General features: G+C 39.0%; 1 protein-coding gene across 2 annotated transcripts in view; it reads right to left on the bottom strand.

Moving 5' to 3' along the window:
* The window catches only part of CCDC192 (coiled-coil domain containing 192), a 215,460-nt gene that overhangs the window by 170,189 nt on the left and 20,173 nt on the right, over positions 1-25,098 (bottom strand). For both annotated transcript variants that reach the window (XM_045487571.1, XM_045487563.1), the window contains exon 3: positions 10,915-11,022. In XM_045487571.1, the coding sequence (XP_045343527.1) occupies positions 10,915-11,022 (108 nt within the window). The remainder of the gene's footprint in view (positions 1-10,914; positions 11,023-25,098) is intronic.

Raw genomic sequence — 25,098 nt, 5'->3', positions numbered from 1 at the left:
AAGCTCTGAGTGAAAATAGAAATATTTACCAATGATCAATCAATAATTGAAATATAAAGTTAGGGTTGCAGGCACAGAGATTCCTAAGATTTCTTTAATGTGCAAAAAAACTCTCTGGGTCTTATGAATGGATAAGAATATCAGAGAGAGGGGCGCCTGGGTGGCGCAGTCGGTTAAGCGTCCGACTTCAGCCAGGTCACGATCTCGCGGTCCGTGAGTTCGAGCCCCGCGTCGGGCTCTGGGCTGATGGCTCAGAGCCTGGAGCCTGTTTCCGATTCTGTGTCTCCCTCTCTCTCTGCCCCTCCCCTGTTCATGCTCTGTCTCTCTCTGTCCCAAAAATAAATAAACGTTGAAAAAAAAATTAAAAAAAAAAAAGAATATCAGAGAGAAATGAGACATGGGAAAAAGTGAGGCAATTAATCATTGACTTGGGTATAAAGGTCAAATGTTTGGATGTAAAAGTCAAAAAACAATAATACCAGGTTCTGAGAAATTAAAGTCAACAGCTGTAGTGGCCTAGGACTGACTCATTCCTAGGATACCCCCAGTCTGTCCAAGTTCCAGCACATTCTTAGAGCTCTTTCATGGAACAGAGCTCAGACTCCCCCTGCTGGTCGGACTCAGAGTTGACTCTGCTCTCTGGCTTGGGGGAAATGCATTCTGCCATTATTGAGTTTCTCTCAGGAGTTTCCCTTTCTCCCCTGACCTCCTCAATGTCTAGTTTAATACAGGGCAGCTGGTTTCACATACCTGCTTTGCGTTCAATCTTTTCTTGTAACATCTGGGAAACATCTAGTTGTTAAAGAATGATAATGGAAAATGCCAATAATCTGTTAGTATTATTATGCTCATAGTTTTGACTTTGAACATCCTCTAAGGAATATCCAGAACTGCCCTGTGACTATACATCCATTCAATGATGGCAAGAGACTTGCATTTATACAACTTTACGTTTAAACTTTAAACTGTTCCTGAGGTTAATAACTAAGATATTCATACACAAAACACATGACCATCTGATATTTTCACCTTAAAACCCCAGGAACTGACAAATGAGAAGAAAAGCCTATTTCAAAGACATAGATCAAGGGTCTGATGTAATATTAAAGGACTACAACATTCATAAGACCTAAGTGAGGAAATCCAAATTACAAAGCTTTGAGAAGAATCCAGAACATACGTGGGGCAAATTGAGCTTACGTAGACCCTTCCAAAGGAAATGAATCACCTTTAATATTTAATGATTCAAATATTAAGGTAGTTGGGGTAACGTTGATCACCCAGTCACCTAAAGCTTGAGATTTGTCTTGGGTACTACTTTTCCATTAATTAATCACTAAATCCAACTCTTAAGTATTTCTTAAGTCTATCTTCTCTTCACCACTCATGGGCACTTACCATTTCCAAATTGAATTTTTTCAAGAGCTACACACCGATGTGCCTGGCTCTGGTCTCCTCACAAATTTGTCCTTATGAGTACCCTCAGAATTTTTAAGTGCAAATATGAATATGCCCTATTTAAAGGTTCCCCATTGCCTATCAGTCAGCTCAAATTGCTATATTGGGAAGGGCATGAGCTTTGACATCAGAGACATAAAGTGGATGGATTGTAACTTGATTTGAGACTTCAGGGAAGTCGCTGTCGGGACTTCTTCCATGAGGCATATGGTAAAGTAAGGTAATTATAATTGGTGGTGGTGGGGAAGTGGGTGATGGATTATGAAAGAACCTATGAAGGACATCTAACCCAAACTTGAAGGAAGAAGAAAAGCATTTTTGAGGAAGGAGCATCTAATTGAAGATCTTAAAATAGGAGTTTGTTGGGATTTTGTGGATAATGGGAAAGAGGGTAAGAGGAAGTAGCAGGAGCAATTATAGGTAGAAGCAGAGGGAAAAGAATATATTAAATAAAACTTGGCTCTGAGGAACAAAACCTTTTGTTTCTTCTTAAATGAGAAAAGTAAGGGAGAATATGGCATGTACGAGGAATCAAAGGTGGTATGCAGGGAGTGGTGTAAGATAAAACTGGAGAAACAAGTAGGGGGTGTCTGACTACTAATGATGGAAGGATCTGTTAAGGAATATAAGGGGACTAATTTAAGATTTAAGCCAAGGAGAAATATGCGTTGTGGAATCTTCCCTCTGGATGTGGTATTGAGGACCACAATGAAACAAGGACCATAATGAAAGTGTCTGCAGTTGGTGGCCTGAACCAGGACGATGATGGGAGAGATAGAGAAAAGAAGATGTATTCAAGAACTGTTTGAGAGGCATCATTCATAATGCTTAGCAGTTGACTGGATGTGTGGAATGAGGAAAAGGAAAGAATCAAAGCTGTCTAGATTTCTAATATGAGCCACAGGGTGGCTGGGGGCACCTGTCCCAGCTTAGGGACAAGGAGGAACAAATTTGAGAGAAGGAACAAATTTGAAGCAGGAAGCTAATTAACAGGTAGATTTTGAGTTGAATGAGAACTTGGATGGCACTATGCAGTAGGCAGTTGGATAGTCAGGTCTGGGATCATGAAGAAGATCAGGACTAATGATGAGGAGGTGGCTCTTCTTGGCACATTGTGTGCTTTAGGGCAAGTCACCAAGGAAGAAATGTATAGAAAGAGCAGATAAGGGACTGCAGTCCCACAAAAGAGCTTTCGTCATTTGCAAAATGGGGATAAGACTTTCCAGGGCCTTTGGCTGACATACATAGGAGTACCTAGAAGAATGCTTTGCTCACAGTACAGGCTTAGTAAACATTAAATGAATAATTTACCAAAATCATATACCTGATTTACTAATTTTCTTATAAAGATTAAGGAAAGTAAAAGTTTACCATCTCTGTGAAACCTTATAAAGAAAATGTCCACACAAAAAACACCTGTTCTTATCAGCGGAGCCATGACTCATAAAGGATAAGGCATTTTGCTTTTTCTTAGACAAGAAAGTCACATTTATTAGTGCCCGGTCAGCTATTTAAAACTGACCTCTATTTGATCTTGACATTTATAAGCAAAAGGAAGTCTTTAGTTATGTAACAGGCCAGCAGTCCATGTGTCCCTCCTGTAACAACAATAGTAACAGAAGCCCATTTTTCATTGTGCCTGACTCTATTCAAAACAACACATCTCTTCACCAGCTCATATTTTTTCCCTTACGTTCTCTGAAGCTCTCACTTAATGCCCAACAATCCAATAAGCGGGTAGTGGGGGGGAATTGGCATCTGCTTCAGTAAGAGGGAATGTGGTTGTGTGTTAAGAGGGAATTCTGCTGTAAAATCAACCAGAAGCAAAGTGTTAAATGAAATTTCCAGTAACTAGGTTTCATGGTGTAAAGAAACCCATTCCAGGTTAAACAGACTGCTTGTGACTTTATGGCATTAAAGTAGACTTCTAAATAGATTGGAAAACAAAAACTCATTCACAAAAACTCATGATTTCAGATTGGCACATCAAGCATAATTTCTGAGCATTTGCAGAAATGAATACTCCTACCAAGGGCACATTACTTATTTCAAATAAACTTGACATCAAGGGATCTACTGTTGCATTTCAACAATGAAAAAAGAACCAGAACATTTTGGGAAAGCAGTCTCAGTATGTATTGAATCACTTTTAGCCATTCAAACACATATCTAGCCTCTAAAAACTTGCTGAAGATCTCTATTATTTTTCTATTCCCAAAGTTAAAGAAAATATAGATTGAATACTAAGAAGCAAATAATGGGAGTTTATTTTAGAGTCTTAGGTATAAAATGATGAATTATTTTGGGTTATTAGAGTGAAACATACTAGTCTTTTGTCTTTGCTTGCCTGCTTGCTATACTAAATGCTTAAGGTGAAGGATCACTTAGACGATTCATTCTATCTCCAGCTATTGCATAAATAAGAGAGGTCCACTACCTTCTCACAATAAGAAAGTATCTTGGTAAAGTACCCAGAAGACCAAATCTAAGTTTCCACTCAAAAATTTACCTGGGGTTTCCAACCAGAGAGTCCCTGTTGAAAGTCACAGAGGTACAGAACAGTGGAACAGAACTGAGAGTCTACAGACTCATACATCTATGAACAATTGATTTTGACAAGGCTATCAAGGCCACTCAGAGGAGAAAGAATCAGCTCTTCAACAAACGGCGCTGGAAAACCTGATATACAGATGTAGAACATTGACGTTACCAGGACAAAGCACTATGTGCAACAGAATGGTTAAGGGGTTGGATGAGCAAGGCAGAGATCTCCATTTGCCAGCCTAATCTCCAATACTCCCATTCTTAGTAAAAGAATCCTCATACTCCTAGGGTGGCAATGCACCTAGCTAAATATTCATATTTCTTAGCCCCCAGGTAAATAGCAGTGGTTAGGGATATAAGAATTTTTTAACTGAGTTTTTGAGAAAAGTTCTTAAAAGGGGTTGCACAGGTGGCACTTGTCTGCCCCATTTTGCATTTGCTTTTTCCTTCTTCGTATTGCCTGACCTGTGTATAGAATGGCTGCCTCTGCAAGTACCTCTTAGATGTTGGAAGCCGTGTTTGTGAATGCATGAAGAGACTAAGCCCAGGCTTTTGAGGGTTGTGAAGCTACCAGGCCTGTCCTGGGCTGCTTGTGTCTAGACTTATATTCTTTGAGTCTTGTTTAGGCCACTCTTTTGGGGGGTTGTTTGTTTTATGTACCCAAGATTAATCCTAATTGATTCAATCAGTTTCTTTGCTGCTGGGACATGGGACAGGGATGAAGAGAACCCTTTGCCCGCAGATTTGGATGAGGCCTGCAACTTCAACTTAGAGTGGGAATTTGTAAAAAGGAAAATCCTTGGCCCCACCCCAGATCTACTGAATCAGAAACTCTGGGGGGTAGTGCCCAGCAATCGGCTAGAGCTCTCCTGGTTGCAGTTTGGGAACTGAGATAAGTTTTTGTTCAGTGCTGCTTGAATAGGAAACTTCTTTTATTTTCTAATGTTTTTTTTTTTTTATTTTTTAGAGAGAGAGAAAGAGAGAGGGGGAGAGAGAGAGAGAGAGAGAGAGAGAGAGAGAGAGTGTGTGTGTGTGTGTGCGCAAGTGGGGAAGAGGGGCAGAGAGAGAGAGAGACAATCTTAAGCCCGCTCACACTCAGTGCAGAGCCCAACTTGGGGCTGGATCCCACAAACCTGGGGTTGTGACCTGAGCCCACATCAAGAGTCAGACGCTCAACCAACTGAGGCACCCCAGGAAACATCTTTTAAACGGTTTTGGCTTATGACCATATGTTCTTACGAATAGGAACCATGATGGGGTGCCTGGGTAGCAGAGTCAGTTGAGTTTCTAATTCCTGATTTTGGCTCAGGTCCTGAGCCTCCTAGCTCTTGCATCAAATCACATCTCTTTACTAGCTAGAGTGGATGGCACACTTCATATACAACCAATATTTTCTAGGTATGGTATCCCTAAGACACATGAAGCTAATTCTGACTATGTAGTTGTTAGTGGGTTCACCTCCCTGGTGAAGGAATGATCACAGATTTCCCCCATTCCTCAGTTTCCCCATAAAACCCTGCAATGACCACATACCACCACTGCCCATTCAGCTCCCACTCTGAAGCAAAATCAGAGAATGGGCGGAAATAAAAGACCCAAGAGATGAAGCAGAAAGGATGGAAAAGGTTAAAGGACTAAAGTCCCTTTACCACAAGAATACCTTGAAAAGAGTGGAAGAGAAAGCTCGATCCTGAGAGAGCCAAGCCAGGACAAGGGAACTGGGGTGGGAGGGGAGGTTTCCTGCTTGAGAGACTCTAAGAGGGTGAATGCTGAAGAACTGCTATGTTGCAACTTGGGTGTCTTTTGAACTTTTTGAGGCACACCAGTAAAAAAAGAAGCTCCTTATACACACACACACACACACACACACACACACACGTTAGCCCATGACATGTGACACAGAGAACCACCCAGTTTTGTTTTCTTTTGAGAGGTAGTGGGGAGGTGCAGAGGGAAAAGGAGAGAGAATCTTAAGCAGATTACACACCCACTGTGGAGCCCAACATGGGACTTGATCTCACAACCCTGAGATCATGACCCGAACCAAAATCAGGAGTCAAGAGTTAGAGGAGGCTTAACCAACTGAGCCACCCAGGAGCCCCTATATAGTTTTGTTATGACCACTAAAAGTGAAGATAAATGAATCTTTATTGGGAAACTACTAAGAGCCAGATACACTTGTCTCATTTCCTCTTCACAAGTGCCCTATGATAACAGTTTGTTTACCCCCTTTTAGATAAGATAGCTGAGACTCAGAGAGATTATATAAATTGCCCAAGGTCATTAATCTAGCAAGTAGTGGAGCCTGGGCTCTTCTGGGTCTGCTGCTAGGAGCTGGGAACTAGAAGCTGCTGATGAATGGGAGAGACATGGGCCAAAACTGTTGCCTGAGGAAGTGTCTCAGGAACTGCCCTGCAGAGTCGCTCTGCACTGGGAGACCTCTGGATCTGGGTTCCATTGTGAAACTGTGGCTTTTCCTGACATTTCCTTTGCACAGGAAACAGTTGGATCTCAGCACAAAAGTTGTGGGATCTATTTGTTTGTGTGTGGTCACAAATTGCAGCCCACCCAAGCCCCTTTTTTCATCCCTCCCATCTGCACTGCTGATAGAAACCAGCACACATGCAAAAACTGCTTTTTATGATCCTCCAGAAGCGTTTTTACTCCTTTCTCTCTAGTCCCTAACACTTTCCGTTGCTTCTACTTGGTCCTCTTGGTCCTTTATCTACTACCTAATTTCCAGGCATTTCCTCCCACTGATCTCAACCTACTGGAAATATAATCAAGTATTTTCTTCAGCAAAACTTGGTAATGATGAGTTATTTACTGTATTACCTAGGACAAAAGTTTGATTCTCATGCCCCTTTCTCACTCTGGCCAACTGAGTTGCTGCAAACTTCTTACAGCTGTAAATAGCTCAGATTATAAATCTTAATCGCCGATTATCCTGATCTCATATTGCTTTTATTTTTATAACAGAGACATGACTGCAGAGAAATAAAGAAAAATTGTTAGCTAGAGAGAAACCAACAAGGAATTCTGTTTACTGTGTGATGTCACAGAGGAAGTGGACACAATCTTCTTATTTTGTCACTGTTGGTAGGTTTCTTCTTCTTCATAGTGAACCAGTAGAAACTCTGTTGGAAGGGACCTTAGAAAGTTTCACTATAAGTAAACTGAGGCACAGGACCAAAAGATGCTTTGGTGTAGATGAAGCCCTAGGCATCTATACTTTCCATTCTCAGTAAATTCTATGTTCTTCTCTAAGAAGCAAAGCCAGGAGGTAACGCTTTGGCTAACAGTGAAATTTACCCTTTTCTCAAAGGCAGGATCTATTACTTAACAATACCATGAGCTTCCACTCCTTGGTTCCAGCACAAATCTTTGTCCTCGCCATTACCTCTGCTTCCTCAACCTGTTTCTGGGCCACAGACCAGCCTGTCTGGCCAATATTCAGCCATAGGACTGACAAAAATAATTTGGACTACCAGTGAAAGCCGGCTAGTATTTTCCACTATCCTTATGACAAGTCCTAAATTAATGATATTTAAAAGAAGCTTTAACAGGCATACTTGGATATAGGAGAAAATAGCCACCCCACCCCACCCCCTCACCCCCCCCCCACACACACACACATCATTGTCTTGAATACTAATGACAACTTCTGTTTTTGTAATCACTCAGTGGCATAGCCTGGTAAGGAAGACAGTGGCACCCAGTGGACAAATGTTTGATTGTTTGACACAGGTGTTCGATTCTGAAATATTTTCCTATCTCAGCCTCACGGAAGGTCTTTTACTTCCCTTGCCTTTCCCTATTCTTCTGTCATCACATTTTAAAACTGTCTACTGAACTTAAATATGGGGGGAGGGGAATATTCTCATATTTTTTATGTTTTCAAGAATAAGACTAAAAACTAAAGTACTGGAGGAAGCAAAATTTTCAGGATTGAATCCTCTCAGCAGTGTCTGTATTTGATTAACTCTTCAACTCTAATAGTAGAGACAGCCAAATCTAATAAAATACTCAATTAAAAATGTAATGTTGAAAACGCCTGTAATATGGTTGTTTTTTTTTTTTTCAATGAAATTCACTTGGTTATACAAATTTGGCAAATCCAAAGGCAATACTTCAGGAAAGGAACACACATAGACCCTCCAATTTAGTGCTATTGTAGACTTTATCTGGAGCTATACAAGTACGTATTTTCACTCACTTGCTCTTTCTTTTTCTTTTTTTTTTTTTAACCTTTATTCATTTTTGGAAAAACAAAATTTATTTTTGAGAGACAAAGTGCAAGTGGAGGAGGGACAGAGAGAGAGGGAGACACAGTATCTGAAGCAGACTCCAGACTCTGAGCTGTCAGCACAGAGCCCGACACAGGGCTCAAAATCACGAACCAAGAGATCATGATCTGATCCAAAGTCTGACGCTTAACCAACTGTGCCACCCGGGCACCGCTTACTTCCTCTTTCAATGATTCTTTTGGTTGTGAGCTATTTGGGTACAGAAGCCCTGTTTATATATCTTTCTTCCCCAAACATCTAAGTAGCATCTTACTTACTGTAGGTACAGAGAAGTTGAATAAAATCCAGTTAGCATTTTATATACTTAATCTGCAAATACTTTAAAAAATGGAACTAATTGTTCGATATTACAGAAAGGATCACGGAGCTAAGAATCTTCAGTGTTAGGGGCTGGTTGTTTTTATTGTAAAATAAAAATATTTTATAAAGAACAAACGGAATGATTACTTTTATGGGCGAATCAAATTTTATTGGTTTAAATGTGAAGACATTAAAAGGCCTTCAGTTACAAAATAAACATATATATCTTCTCCGTGCAACCTAATACCGGCCAGGGTGCCCTCTTTTCATTAGCCATTCAAAATCTCTTCCAGGTTTGGAGGCTCTTGTCCATCATTATATTCTTTATAACTCATAATTTTGCTACAGTTTGAGACTTGTTTTTATTTGTTTTAGAAGCAAGACCCATTGGCAAGCCAGGGTTATGGCATGTGGCTGACATAGAAACTTTTCCAAATGGGTCTGGGCCTAAGGCAACACCCTTTCATTAACTGACGTAAGTTTTTACATCAACCACACTTAGTAAATAATAAACACATCCCTAAGGAAGAGATGTACTTTTTCGGTAAATTGGAAAAAGAAATGGAGGCCATTTGTGTGTGTCATTACATTACATGTTAATTATACTTTTTGTAATATATAACACAAGCACCATCTACCCTAATCTCTCCAAAAAAATCTTATTTATTTATTTATTTATTTATTTATTTATTTATTTATTTTGAGAGAGAAAAAAGAAAGAATGAGAGAAAGAGAGAATGTGCGCATGCGGGCGCATGAGCAGGGGAGGAGCAGAGAGAGAGGGAGAGAAAGAATCCCAAGCAGGCTCTGCACTGTCAGCGAGGAGCCTGATGTGGGGCTCGAACTCCCAAACTGTGAGATCATGACCTGAGCCGAAACCAAGAGTCAGACGCTTAACCTACTGAGCCACCCAGGTTCCCCTCCACAAAAATTCTTATAAAATTCTGATGTAAGCAAACTTTGCTAGACAGACCTTAGTACGCAAAAAAAAATGAAAACTTCTTCAAAAGTTTCTAAAAATATGTAACAAAATGTATCAATTCACAATAAATCAATAAATGTTTATAACATTTCTGTCCTTTTTCCGCCACTCACTATCTCCAGGAGTGACTTTGCTCTCAGGGGCCAAACCCCACTGCCCAGGAGGAGAGGCAACAATTAACATTGGGGTTTGTGCTGTGCACTACACTGTTTACAAAGTATAATATTGGGAAACCGGCCAGTCCCTGATCTGATCTTTGCTGATTTCTACAGTCACCGTGTCTGACATGAGAGCCCTGCTAGGTCATCTCTAGAGCGTCGAGTACAGCCCACTACTGGTTGGGCTCCACCGCTCCTGTGAGTTTTAAAGACCCAAGAGGGAAGCCAAATCTCTGTTTCCTCCAACAATTTGAGAAAATTGCTCCTCTGTGCTCCCTGGAGGTTTTATCTGACCTCTGGACTTACCTGATGTTTGCAATGCAAATACGCTTCACTGATTCAGGAGAACTACTTGCTTAAAGATGGCTTGCCTAACTCATGGGCTAAGGTGAATGGAAATCAAAATACAAACGTAAAAAGAGTTTTAAAGGCCGGAAAAATCCATGAAGACTGAAGTAATTATTGTTATACCTAAAATGAATGAAGCCCTCTGTGTGCGTGTGTTGGTGTGTGTATGCATGCATGTATGTGCATCAATAGGGGCAGAGGTCAAAACACAGACTTATTTAGGGGCGCCTGGGTGGCTCTGTCAGTTAAGCATCCGACTTCAGCTCAGGTCATGATCTCCCAATTCGTGAGTTCGAGCCCCGCGTCGGGCTCTGTGCTGACAGCTCGGAGCCTGGAGCCTGCTTCAGATTCTGTGTCTCCCTCTCTCTCTGGCCCTCCCCTGCTCACACTCTTTCTCTTTCTCTCTCAAATACAAAATAAAACATAAAAAAAATTTTTTTTAACAGATTTATTTGTTTATTTACTTTGAGTATAGTTGACACACAATGTTCCATTAGTTTCAGGTGTACAACATAGTGACTCACCATCTCTATATACTATGCAGTGCTCACTATAAGTATGGCTAGCTTCTGTCACCATACCACACTATTGCCACATCACTGACTATGTCCTATGCTGTACCTTTTCTTTCCATGACTTATTTGTTCTATAACTGGAAGCTTGTACCATTTTGCAACACCCCACCCCCAACTTTATTTTGGGAATTAACAGTTTGTTCTGCTTCTGTTTTTTTTTTTTTAAACAAGTATTTAGATTTACATTTGTTCTCCTGCACCCTTAAGGAACATACATTTCCAGTGTGAACGACAGGTATTACCTGTTCAGATAAGGTTTTAGCCTTTTCTTCTGCTTCCTTCAGGCAAATCTCCAAGGCCTCAAGTTGTGCCAAAGTAAACGCCATCTGTCCAGTTTCCAGGGACTCTTTCTTTAAAACAATAATCAAATATTATTTTGTGATACGGATAGCTTCCTGAGTGCATCTCAAACAACTTTATGGGCTAAGGATAGAGTTAATAAACTCACACAAATCATCTCTTTTTCTTAAACACAGTAATTTAAAAGAGTGAAATGTTATAAAAACAATGGTCTTACTCAAGAGTTTAGTGTCTAAAAGGAGGGTAAAAAAAAATGCATATTAAATTATGACAATGAACAGCTTTAGAAAGTTAGACCAAAATTATCCACACTGGAGTTTGGTTAGTTTGCAGCTTTTTTTTTTTCTTGATACAAACAGAACTTTCCTTCAAGAGGCTAAGACCAAAATTTCACATTCCTAGTGAGAAATGTCACCTAGAGTGCTTCTATTTTTAGCATTCACCTCTCCTGAGGAATAGAACCATGTAAACTCAGAGAAACCTGCTTCCTCTGATTGCCACCTTCCCATCCCAAGGTTCATTCAAGCAAAGATACCACAGGGTTTGGAATCGGCTCATTCTTGCCCAGAATATGGCTAATAGGACTCAAGTCAGCAGAGGTATATGTAGACTTTGCCTCTCCAAGTTGTTCTGAAGTTGCCCTTTCTCATCCACAAGCAGGAGAGTATACACAATTGGTAAGGAAGTATCAGTCACAGGCCGTTCCCAAACAAGAGCACTTCCTAACTACTCTGGCTATCCCGACAATTAATAATTACACAGCAAGATGAAAACTTGAAAGGGGAGGCCTCTTATGTGCTAGGATTGTGACCTTCCTTGTGAATTCCTTATGAATGCGCAGGCTCCTCTAACTGCCTCCAATTAACCCCATAAAAAGAAAGAACTGTGTTCTTTTTTTTTTTTTTTTTTTTTGACTGGTGCTTTGTATTTTTCCTTTGGTCTAGGATCCCACCATTTTTATACATGTGTGCATTTCCTAATGATACAATAGAGCCATCTGGTGGTAAATGGAACCAGCCATAAAGATCCTACAATTGTTCATACAGTACTTTCAACCCTAGGACCCTGCCATGGGCCTTTGATAAAATGAAACTCCATAGGATGCAGGGCAAAGAAATGGTGCTGTGTTTCAAAAGAGCCTGGTTCCTAGATCACACACGGCTGCATAATCCCCCTCTCACACACCCCCTGCACCAATCAGACTTTGGGGGATGAACATCTTGGGCTAGAACAATGATATTTGGAATGAATCATTGATCCTCAGCATCCCATAATGATTCCAGTACATTTCAAAAGTCAGTCCAGAAAAAAAATCTTAAAAAATTAGCCTCAAAACAATATTCTTATATATCTACACCTGTAGATAATTCATGCTGTGAAACATTTTATGCAGAAAGGGGAAATTTCAAGAGGCCCAAATATTCCAAAAAGATTGGGATTTCCAGATCTAGTTGTCATTTCCAGGGAAACTCTTCCTGTCTAATGTTTGATCTCAAAAGGTAGTTTCTTAAATTTTTTGTGAGTAGATCAAGTAAGATCAAACTAATCTGTTTCTCTGGGTCTTTCTCTCCAAACATCCCAAATTTCCCTAGCCAAAAAGGACAATCATTTCCAGTAAGATAAAAGCATTGTAAGTCAAGGCCAAATGAAACAGAATTGATTGAAGACTGTTATTAAGTATCATAGGACTTTTTATGCAGATAGATTTAAGAAATTGCCATGTGTTGTGAAGTAGGGACAGTCCTGAGCAAACTGTGAAGAAGGCAGTCTATCGTCTGCATCCGTACTCCAGTGTAAGCTGTCACTCTCCTGCCTTCCTATTCTCCTTCCCCCTTAAGGGAAAGAGCCCTAAGTGTATCTACACAGAGGTAAAAATGGTTTATGTAAAGGTAAACAGTCTTTAATGGAAGGCAACCCCCACTTACCAAACAAAGGAATACAAATTCAATCAAGAATAATTTCAGGAATAAGCACATGCGTAGGGTTAGATGTTTTAGAGGTGTGTGTGTCATTTCAAGGACCCTAAAGAAGTTAGGTGTCATTAGTCCTTATCCTATTTTTGCAGGATACAAGGGCAGAAGACCAGCAGATGAGATTTCTACCATTAAGTTTATTCTTCAGGCACTTCTGGGCACACCCTGTCTAAAGCCATTTGTGTTTATTATGAACGCAATCTGTCTTGGTAGTTAAAGTAATTGATGAGTGAATTATACAAGTCAAAAGTCTGTTAAATGCTGTCACATGTATGATTTATACAGGTGTTTGGGTTTTGAACCTGTCTGTGGATTTTCAAGTGGTGAATTCCAGCAATTCAATGGGAGTTCCAGTTTTTAACTTCTGCTTTTTGCCTTAAAAATGTCTACCTAAATATCAAACCAGTCATTTCAGTACATGGAACTAAGATAACCAAGATGATTAAACTAAAAGAATGGGACAGATTAAAAATCCAGTAAACTTTGGGGGCACCTGAGTGGCTCAGTCAGTTAAGGGTCTGACTTCAGCTCAGGTCATGATCTCACGGTCCCTGAGTTTGAGCCCCACGTCAGGCTCTGTGCTGACAGCCCTGAGCCTGGAACCTGCTTCAGATTCTGTGTCTCCCTCTCTCTTGGCCCCTCCCATGCCCATGCTCTGTCTCTCTGTCTCTGAAAAATGAGTAAACTTTAAAAAAAATTTTAAATAAAAAATAAATTTAAAAATCCACTAAACTGTGATTACTGTAAAGACACTAGAGCATTATGCATGTGTGTTCAAGTTAACAGTCTTCTAATTGACAAATCTTATACAAAATTATAACAGTCAATTCTTGTTTAGTTGTAGAGTTTCCTCACTTGAGGATCTAGAGGAAAATCTATTCTTTTTTTTCTACTTTAAATTTTCTCGATGTCACTAAGCCATCTCAGTATCTTTTCATCATCCCCTTCCTTACTTTTAGTTACGTCAGTATTTCTTTATCTTCGGATGACCTCCCTCTTCTTCCTCAGCCATACACACTCCTTCCCCTCCTCAGGACTGGTTCAAGTCCTTCCCCTGCCTCTGAATCCATGTGCAATATATAGAAAGGCCCATGCCTGCAGAAACCAGACTAAACAGCACTGAGCATTCAGTAGGAGCCCAGTAAGTAGTCATTGATGAAGCCACAGCAGGCAAAGTTGGTGGTTACACCAGAGGGGCAGCCCTCTCTGCTAACAGTGGCTTCCTTGGGGAATATTCTCCATGTATCTGGTCTGGGACGCTGACAGGGATCAGAGCACTGGGGAAATTCTGTTTGCCAAAGGCCAGGTACAAGCTAGGGTAGCAGAATGCAAGGAGATGGCCATGGAATTGGGTGATGGTTTTTGTGCAGACTAAATATGGTAAAGCAGGTAACTTAGATGAAATGCTCACTTAATGTTATTATTGGTCATTCCACTGCCCCAACTCCTTTAAAGAGAATCATGTGCTATTAAAACTTTCTAGCTTATTTTTAAACCCTAATAAAGAGAATGTCCTCAGAGAGACACTTAAGTAAGAGTAAATGATGGAATGATAACAGTGGGAAATTCAAGTATGTGGCGAGAACAAAGTTAATAGGTTAAGTATGTGCATGTGTGTTTATTTAAAAGTAACATGGCTGATTAAAGGTGTGATTATAGCAAATAGCACTTTCACAGAAGAGCTTTTTGACATGGGTCCAGTTAAGACGATTAAATATTTCCAGCAGTCTAAAAGTTGTAATGTCCAGGATTCCAACAGTAGCCTCTCCTCAGTGACGCAGTAACTTCATGCCCGATAAAACATGCTTTCAACACATTTCGCAGTGGTCAAGCTTCAGCTCAACGTCTCTTCTATTTACTACTGCTCCCCCCACTGCTTAACAGGCCCTGGAGGCTCTAAACTTCTTTACCCTTCTACAACCTGCTCGTATCTCTCATGCTGAAACTTTTTCCCTAGGCTCCCACCTCAGCCCCTTACCCTGGACAGTTTATGTCATCCCTACCCCCATCTTCGGTGATCAGCATTCATTTTACAGTGGAAATTTCATCATCCTTGTGTCCTTTTGTGCTTAGCTTTTGCAATAGTTTCTTAGTCTCATTTGCCAATTTCTGCTTAAGCAGCAATTTAAAAAACTCAGTTTTTCCTGATTCCAATCCATTCTAATGGAAACAGTATTCCTCTGTTTTCAAGTTGCTGAAATAATCTGCTAATACGAGGTTTTTTATTTAAAACTTGAACAAACTACAGTTATTGCCAAAGTCCAGTGAAAAGATGGTTCCAGAAAGTGCCTATCAGTATGACTGGGAAGAAAATAGCCATTGGGAGGATGACAGATGAGCACTGACTAAGGACAACACTGTTTGTAATCTGGAAGGCCATATTCTGGACCTGACCACGTGACCTGAGCTGTGTGACATCTGGGCTTTACTTCTTGGGGCCTCAGTTTTTCATTTTTAAATGAAAAATGTGTTGGGCACATCTCAGCCAGAAACAGAAAGTCATTCCAAAGGAGCGATTAAGGGGAGTTTAATGAAGGGACTATTTACAAACATGTGGGCACAGTTAAGGGCATGAAGAAAGGATGGTGAGACACTCCCAAGAAGTGCCAAAGATTACCTTTGCCTCATCTTGACCTGAAGGGAGTCAAGAGCCTGAAGAGATAATGGCAGAGTATTATTAGAGAAGCTAGAAAGAGAGCTTGAGCAGGAGGCCATGTCTATGAGCTGATGGCCTGGGTAGAGAAATAGAACCACAGCCAACCTGTGCTTAGTCATAATGGTAGATGGACCAGTGGAATAAATAGCCTGACCTCCCCTTCTCTCACCCTGTGCTCTTCTCTGTCTCCGTTGGGCTGAGTCTACCATAAAACCAGAGGGCAAGAGCTCCTGAATGACAAGTTCAGAGAGACCAGCTTCCCCAGAAAAGAGCAGAGTGGGGGAGGGTGGAGAGTAGATCTGGAAGTGGAAACGAAGAAACCTCAGACCACATGAGTTTAATTGTATTAGCGCTTCCCAAATGCTAGCCCATTGATCAGTATTGGTTTGTGATAACATTTCCACCACGAGCAAGAAAAAGACGGAAGTAAAATTCTTTAAAAAAATATGAATTTTTCATGAAGCCAAATGTATTCCATTTAAAGAAATGTCCTTTATTCTGAGATTTTGATCATTCTATATATTTTGGTGTTAAGAGCATGTTTCTTTAACAAATGATGGTGATAATATATGGAAATTATTCTTTTAGTGTTTTTTTCTTCAGAAAAATTGAAAAGTTGGCAGTGCTATGAGAACTAATCCCAATTATGTTGGAGGTGGAAATTTGTGTGGGTTTAGGAAATCTAAAAGTATAGAGACCCTCTGTCTAAGTCATCTTTGTTAAATTATGAATTGAATGTTTTATAAGGCAGCCTTTCCTGAACTTTGGTCTCTGAATTCCCCAGGTCTGAGTCCAACATGGACCTGTATGGTCTATCAAGTTGCCATCGCAAAGTTCCAGGATACCACTTTTCTAGAAAAAAACCACATTTCTAAAGGTCAACCTTTCTTCCTGTGTAAGGTTTCACTACTTTTTCATTTCTATAGCATTACTGATAGAAAAAAGAATAAAAGGAGAGGGATTCAAAAGGAATTGTTGACTCAGATATTAACTTATAAAAAGACTGTTGCCCTGGAAGTTAAAGAGAAATGACCATGTGACATTTGATAGCTTCATAAATAACTAAATAATGGCTTACCTGAAACTCTTAACAAGCTAAAGGTGTCATTTTAGTTCAGTTCAAAGCATTTCAATTCATTAAATTCAAAAAATATTTATTAAAGACTCACTATTTGCTGGATACTATGCTAAGCAATGGAGAAACTGGTAGTAACAAGACCGACAGGATTAATACCCTCACCAGATTTCTTAGGCTTAGAATTTCTCTCCAATACAAAAATCGAAGGATTTTAGTTTTAATGTAAAAAGCAAAGAATGTCAAAAGTTTGGTAGTTAATTCAATATTTTTATGCTCACTCATAATGTACAGTTCTTTGCTTTGGGGACTTGCTCTTTTCTCTTTGATGAGGACTCTGATAGATGTTAGAAGGAGGTGAGTGGCAGTCCTAACCTTTTTCAAAGATTCTAGATCCATCAGAAATCACATTGCTTTATAGCTTCTTACCATCAGAGGAGAAAAGGTCCCTAGTAAACAGTGTACCTACCATTGTTTAAGGGAAAATTAGCCAGAAAGCAGGGACTGGGTATGAGGATACCTAAATTTGGGTTCATATTATGTTACAGAATTTGTTCTGTGACCTCCACCATTTTGATTTTATGTGACAATTTCTTAGAAATGAGAGCATCACAAACCTCTTTTAGAACCTAATAATATCTATGAATTCTCTTATTAGAAAGAAAAGTGTACATGCATGTTTTGCATGCATGTGCACGCAAACACACACACACACACACACACACACACACACACACAGCACACATGACCACCATTTTGCATGTAATTGTAGACTGTTGAAGACATTCTCAATGCCATCCCCATAGCCCAAGTTAGGGATTCCTTGTTTAGGAATTGATTTATATTCTAGCTACCTTTAATTTTTATTCTAAAATAAAATACCAAATTTTAATGAATGAGAATATCACTATATTCTTGCTGCCTCTACTGTACATCACACAGGTGAATAAAAAAATAATCTCTTTTTTTATGGGGCGCCTGGGTGGCTCAGTCGGTTAAGCAGCCGACTTCGGCTCAGGTCATGATCTCGAGGTTCTGTGCTGACAGCTCAGAGCCTGGAGCCTGCTTCAGAATCTGTGTCTCCCTCTCTCTCTCTGACCCTCCCCTGTTCATGCTCTGTCTCTCCCTGTCTCAAAAATAAATGTTAAAAAAATTTTTTTTAAAAATAATAATCTTTTTTTCCTAGGGCTAGGGAAATGCCCCAAACTCAAAACCTAGTTTCTCTTTCTGGAAGGTAGAGCAGGAAGCATACCTTCCCCGGAAGGCCTGGTTCTGGCAACTGCCGACTCACAGCAGCTAGTGTTCACCTATCCTACCGAACATTTTAAGTTTAATAATGACATCGTATTTCACTCACAATAAAAACTTTTAAAGAACATAGGTAATTTGCTATTAAAAACGGATTTTGATTTCTTTAAAAAAATGAGTGAGAGGAAAGATAGAGACATTTAATGGATATAGAGTTTCAGCTTTGCAAAATGAAAACGTTCTGGAGATTGGTTGCACAAAAATCTCAACATGCTTTGCACTACTGCCCTGCACCCTTTACACATCATTAAAATGGTCCGTTTTATGTCATACATATTTTACCACAGTTAAAAATAACTTAGTATAAAACAAATGTATAAACAGATAAATAATGGAGTAAAGAAATTAATTGATGCTAAAAGTGGTTCAAGTGTTGTTTACCTCCTTCACAGGATTGTTGGGAGAACAAAATGAAAAAATTTGGATGTTTATTTCTTTAGGAAAAAATGCTCAGAGGATACTGTTTGTTTCTAAATAAAATTATTGTTAAGTGGGACATGATACAAATACCTTTCCCAACAGTAAAGATAGTGTTTTGAATCATTGAGTCTTTCTGTGACAGGATTATTTAATTTTTTCGCACATCAGATGTAGGTTTAGACTTTGAGTACTTTGAAATACTAACCAACAACGTTTTCATGTCCCCACTCTATCCCAGTGTTTTAGGAAATGCACTTGCATTTTCCGGTTAGGATTTTTGGGTTAGCTTATAGGGGAGGTGATAGCCTTTTACTGCCCAAGTTAATTGTGGCTTTTCACACTTTTTGGTGAATAAATTATTGCTATACCATGTAAAACAAACAACTGTCTCACAATTGAAAGTGTTCGGTGTGAAGGTAGTTTTTATTTCCACCAGTGAATTTTAGGTTCTAAATAAGTAAACTTTTAAAAAAGTTCAAGAAAAGTAACTGTAATGATAAGAACTTCAGTACTCTAATGATATTGTTCCAGAACCTAGCTAGAAAATCCTCAGCTGAACTTGATGTTCCATGAGAAACCTTTTCCATGAGAAGCCTTCCCCTGCCCCCAACATTTGTACACTCTCCTCTCTTTACCAAGATCTAAAGGAGAAATGTCTCACGGATCCTTTTAGATCAGATAAAAGTTCAGTAACAGTTTCCATAGTACATTCCAACATGATAAGGTAAGCAGAGGACAGATGGGAGAGCTCTCTTTTGCTGTGAATTTCCACTTCTTTTAAGGCCTCTCAGTCAAAATATGACTAAGGAGCATGGCCAGAATATCTAAGAAGAGGGCACAGCATGGCCAACATTAGCTACCCAGTAGGCTCCAGCTTCCTCATCTATGAAATGAGAAGACCATTATAGCTAATTCATCTTGCACCCTGAGGTAGCCATTTATCATGCTGTCTCGATGGCCTAGTGTCCTTCTGTTTTTGGAAAATTTCCCATCTCACGAATCCCATCTCTCCAAAGTGAAAAAGCCAGGAACGCCCTCCCAAACATCCTTTGCATCCCAAGATGTAGGCGTGTGACTTAGGCTCCACCAATTAGATGCACCAGCCTGAGCCTTCAACGTAGAGGAGAGTGGTATGAAAAAGGTGCCAAATAGAACAGAGTCTGGACAGGTAGACAGGGTCATCCTGTTTTCAGAGGCTGAGGTGACAGAAGACTTAGAAGTAATATCTCATATTCAGGGGAAACGACAGGTGAGGTGGGGCCTGTGCCCAGTGGCAGCAATAGTAGGTACCTCAGCAGAATCTGGTGTGATTAACTGACCGTGGTTTCCACACCTAGTTCTCTGACTCTCCTGGACAACCTGTTGAAATACCTAATATCCTTCAGTAATTCATTTTCCACTTAACACTAACTAGAATGGATTTTGTTTATTTGAGATGTGGATCTATTACTTACCGTGCGCATGACTTTAAGTGAGCAAGTTAATTATTCTGAGCCTCCATTTCCTCATCCATAAAAGTGGAGAAAATGATAACTTGGTAGAGGCTGCTGTGATAATTAAATGTGGTAATTCAGAAAAAATACTTAGTGTAACCCCTGAGCCATAGAAGGTTTTTTCAAAAATCATCCTTTTTTTAATCTCTGGGTTTGGTTTTTTTTTTTGTTTTTGTTTTTGTTTTTTTATGTTTTTCTTGTGTAGCTTCTGGGAACTTACAGCCTAGGTAAGATGCTGAGGTTTGATTGTGAAGGCCAGAAACTCTTAGAAACTAGACTGGTCTTGGTATTATATGACTGTACCTAGCCTGATTACTCCTCATTAGAAAAAATAAGTCAGTATGCATACTGTAAGAGCAAAAATTCAAAATGTAGTAGAAGAAGGCTCTGCCTCTATACCCTCTTCCACCTGCTAAAGCAGGTTTTTACTTGGCTGTCTCCATTTCTTCCCTTTTTTGACTTTCTTGCTAGCCTTTTCTGAGATGAAAAGCAGAGAGAAGAAGAGCAAGAATGTGGACGAGGACTATGCAAAAAAGTTTTCCAAGGATTATTTTTAAGTTTATCTTTTGTAGTAATCTCTACACCCAATGTGGATCTTGAACTCATAACCCAAGATCAGGAGTCATATGCTCTTTTGACTGAGCCAGCCCAGGCACCCCTCAAGGAATTTTGGGGGCAAAAACTTGAGACAAGCTGTCTTGTGAGATAGAAACTTACAGAAAAAGAAAGATTTAAAAAATATATTTATCTGTGAAATTTCTCCATATATACTAATATACTAATTAATGCAATTTCATTTTCAATATACCATCAGAGTTCATTAGACCCAATAGTAGTTTTGAGTTTCTTTTTTTGAGCTCTTCTATTCTTAAAAAATCTATACTTCATGGTTTTTATCCTATTTTAGAGATTTTTACAAAGAACAAAGGGCATATGTACATTAATTTTTAAAATAATAAAACTCATTATATCTGGCAATTATCAACACATCCACTGGAGCCTTTTATAAAGCTAACATATATTGTGTGATCTTAGTGATCTTGTTTTTCCTGCATTTTAAACATATTGCTACTGAATCATTGTGGGTGTTATTTTTTATCATCACTTATCAATTATTTCCAACTATGATTTAAAAAAAGAAAAGGCTAAAAAAGGAAGCCAAAGAATTGTGGAATTAACAGGAGGTATAATGCAATGGTAGAATTAATAATCATCCTTCAATTTCTTACTGTGATGCCAAAATCATGGCATCATCTCTCAAGGTATGAAAGGGGAGATGCTATTTCTATATTTTTGGCTTTCAACTAAACATGGTTGAGAATGCTGAATTTTTCATTTTCCATTCATAATGCCCAAACAAAAGAAAATTGACAGAGGAGTGCATTTCCTAGTTCTGAGACAAGTTAGAAGATGAAATAAAGAGCGGCACTCTTGATCACCACTGTCCATTGTGCTAGCTACTAACACTATGTGGTTTTTGAGTACTTGAAATGCGGTTAGTTTGAAATGAGTTGTAAGTGTGAAATATACCTAAGACTTTGAAGACCCAGCCCAATATATGAGAATGTAAGATATCTCAATACATTTTTTAAATAATTTTTTAATGTTTATTTATTTTTGAGAGACAGAAAGAGAGCAGGGTAGAGGCATCGAGAGAGGGAGACACAGAATCCGAAGCAGGCTTCAAGCCGTCAGCACGGAACCAGACGCGGGGCTTGAACTCACAAACAGCGAGATCATGACCCGAGTGGAAGTTGGACGCTTAACTGACTGAGCCACCCAGGTGCCCCTCATAATACAGTTTTTAATTGAGTACGTGTTAAAAAGACAGTATTTTGAATACGTTAGGTTAAATGAAATATTACTAAAATTTACTTTCACCTATTTAAGTTTTTAATGTAGCCCTTAGAAAATGTAAAATACATAGATAACTTGCACTATATTTCTATTGGACAATGTAGCTCTGGACACTAATGTTGACAATGGAAATAATCATGTAAGTGAAATAGACTGTACATTGTCCGATCGTGACTTCTAGAGACTCAGATGAATATCCTCAAACTCATGAATCAGTGAACGATAAACCACATTTCTAAGGACAAAATAGGAAATAAAGTATTCTCATAAAAGACAGAGTAATATCACACAATGTCTTGTGACAACTTGGACTTTCCTTTTTTGTTAAGAGGATGTGCAACCATATTTTTCTTTTATGATTTTTACATGCCAAAATTTTTTCTGGATAACAAAGGTATTGACTATGTTCAAATTTTTATCAAAAATTTTAATGAGTTTTTTAAGTATTCCTTTATTCTTCAGTAAATTATTCAAAAAATGACTTTAGGGGCACCTGGGTGGCTCAGTCAGTTGGGCCTCAGATTTCGGTTCAGGTCATGATCTCTCAGTTGGTGAGTTTGAACTCGGGTTCTGTGCTGACAGTTCAAAGCCTGGAGCCTGCTTTAGATTCTGTGTCTCCCTCTCTCTCTGCCCCTCCCTAGCTTGTACTCTGTCTCTCTCTCTCTCTCAAAAAGTAAATAAATATTAAAAAATGACTTTAAAAGTAAAAAAATTTAGTTGGGTTTATTTGATCCAGATGGTAAATGATGATGACTATTTTCCTTGTATACTAAGGGTTAGGAACCTGAATAATTTGAAAGTTACCTTGTGGGTACTAGACTGTTTCTTTTAAACCACAAATTAGTTTTGAGATTGGACCATTTGGATCTCAGCATTACATGTTAAGCAGTCACAAAGAAAGTTATTATGGGAAGCTTTTTTTCTGGATTTTCAGAGACATGATCATCAGAAAAGAATGTCAGAACACATCTGAAAGCAAAAATCCCAAATGCTGTTTTATTCAGAAGGAGAAAAATTAATAGGATTCAGAATATAGTCACCGTGGACCTAGATATTTCTATTTTAAGGAAGATTCCAAGTAGAAATAGCCCCTAGGGAAAGCGGCCTGTTCTAGAATTTATAGCATTTTCCTTAGGCATTTGAGGGAAGCAAAACAGAGCTTACTCCTTTCCAAAGAATGTTTCTGAACCACATTTAGTTTAAAAATAGCTTACAATTTAATTTTCCTTTGCATTAAGTGTATGATTCAGGAACATTTTCTTCCCTAAGCGAAAAAGAAACTATATGTCCAGTTTTTCAATAACAAACACATGAGAATCATTCACATATTTATTGAGCTCCTTTTATGTAGAACCCAGAGCTCAACCCCAGGGGATAAAGATGAATTAATCAAATTCCCTACCCTACAGGAGCTCATCATGTGATAGAGGGTGAGAAAAGGAGGAGAGAGAAAGTCGAGTTCAATTTTATGGAATAAGAAAGGAGAAAGGAGAAAAGACATGTGTTGAGATCATCTCTGCCATGGATTTTTTATATATTATGTCCTAAAACTTCAGACATTAGAGAAGGTATAAAAATAAAGTGAAAATTATCCAGATTCTTACAACCCAGAGATTGCTGCATGTTTTGGATTGAAAGTGTCCCCTGCCCAGTCAAATTCATAAGTGGAAGTACTCACTTCCATTGTGATAGTGTTAATAGGTGGGGCCTCTGGGAAGTCAAAGGATTTAGACATAGTCATCAGGGTGAAGTCCTCATGATGGGATTAGTCTCCTTAAAAGAAGAAAGCAGAATACTCTGTCCCTCTTGTACCTTTTCTCTCTCCCTCTCCTCTCCTTCCTTCCTTTCTCTCCCCCTGCCCTCTTCCCTCTCCCCACCCCAACAGTAGGAGAATACAGCCACGAGGCCATGATCTTCAAAGCCAGGATCTAACCATGCTGGCACCTGTCTCTGACTTCTCAGCCTCCACAACACTGAGATGAATGTTGTTTAAGCCACCCAGCCTGTGGTATTTTGTTATGACAGCCCAAGCAGATGAAGACCACATTTGGCACATTCCTTTTCTTTCCTTTTTTTTTTTTTTTTTTTGGTGCATTACTTTCTGGACTTGTGTGTGTATACCTGCAATATGCACAATGTGTAAAATATCGATTCACACTATACACGGTTAGACATGATTAATTTGGAATCTTTTGCAATTAACACTATGTCCTAGGTATAATCTATACTTGAACGATGATAGATGTTATATTCCATATATTTTTAAAGTAAGCTCTACAGCCAACATGTGGCTTGAACTCACGACCCTGTGAACAAGAGTCACATGCTCTATTGACTGAGCCAGCCAGGTGCCCCCATATTCCATAATTTCTAATATTTAAAAAGACCACATATTTCAAGGTCACAATAAATTTTACTGTGTGCATATAGTTTTCCCTGCTATTAGAGAACCCTGTACTAAGCATATTTATACATCTTTATGGATTTGTTTTTTATTTTCTTAATATAACTGATAGAAGTGGTACTGGGTTTTAAGGAGTATATACTTGATACATATTTCTGATTACATCTCCAAAATTAACACTCCTCCCAAGAGTATATGAGAATCATAGTCTTCTTACAACTTTGCCAATAATGACATCTTCAATACTTTTTTTGAGGTATAATTGACATATGATATTAGTTTCATGTGTACAATAAAGTGATTTGACATTTATATACATTGTCAGCTGGTCAGCACAATAAATCTAGTCACCATCTGTCACCTTACAAAGTTAATACAATGTTATTGACTGTATTCCCTGTACATGCTGTACATTACATCCCCATAACTTATCTATTTTGTAACTGGAATCTCGTACTTATTAATCTTCTTCACCCATTTTACCTACCACCCAGCCCTCATCCCCTATGGCAACCACCAATCTGTTCTCTTTATCTATGAGTCTGGGTCCTGTTTTGATTGTTTTTTAGGTCCCATAGATAAGTGAAATCAAATGGTACTTGTCTTTCTCTGCCTGACTTACTTCACTTAGAATAATGGCCTTGAGATCCATCCGCGTTGCCCAAATGGCAAGATTTCATTCTTTTTAATGGCTCAGTAATATTCCATTGGATATATGTACCACATTTCCTTTATCCATTCATCTGTTGATAGACACTTAGATTGTTGCCGTATCTTGGCTATTACAAATAATGCTACATTGAACATGGAGGTGGTATATATCTTTTTGATTTAGTGTTTTCATTTTCTGTGGATAGATACCCAGTAGTGGAATTGTTGGATCGTATGGCACCTCTGTTTGTAATTTTTTGAAGACCTTCATACTATTTTCTATAGTGGC

Source organism: Leopardus geoffroyi, chromosome A1 (assembly GCF_018350155.1).
Source record: "Leopardus geoffroyi isolate Oge1 chromosome A1, O.geoffroyi_Oge1_pat1.0, whole genome shotgun sequence".
NCBI classification, from domain to species: domain Eukaryota; kingdom Metazoa; phylum Chordata; class Mammalia; order Carnivora; family Felidae; genus Leopardus; species Leopardus geoffroyi.
This window is presented reverse-complemented; position numbering and strand designations above follow the sequence as displayed.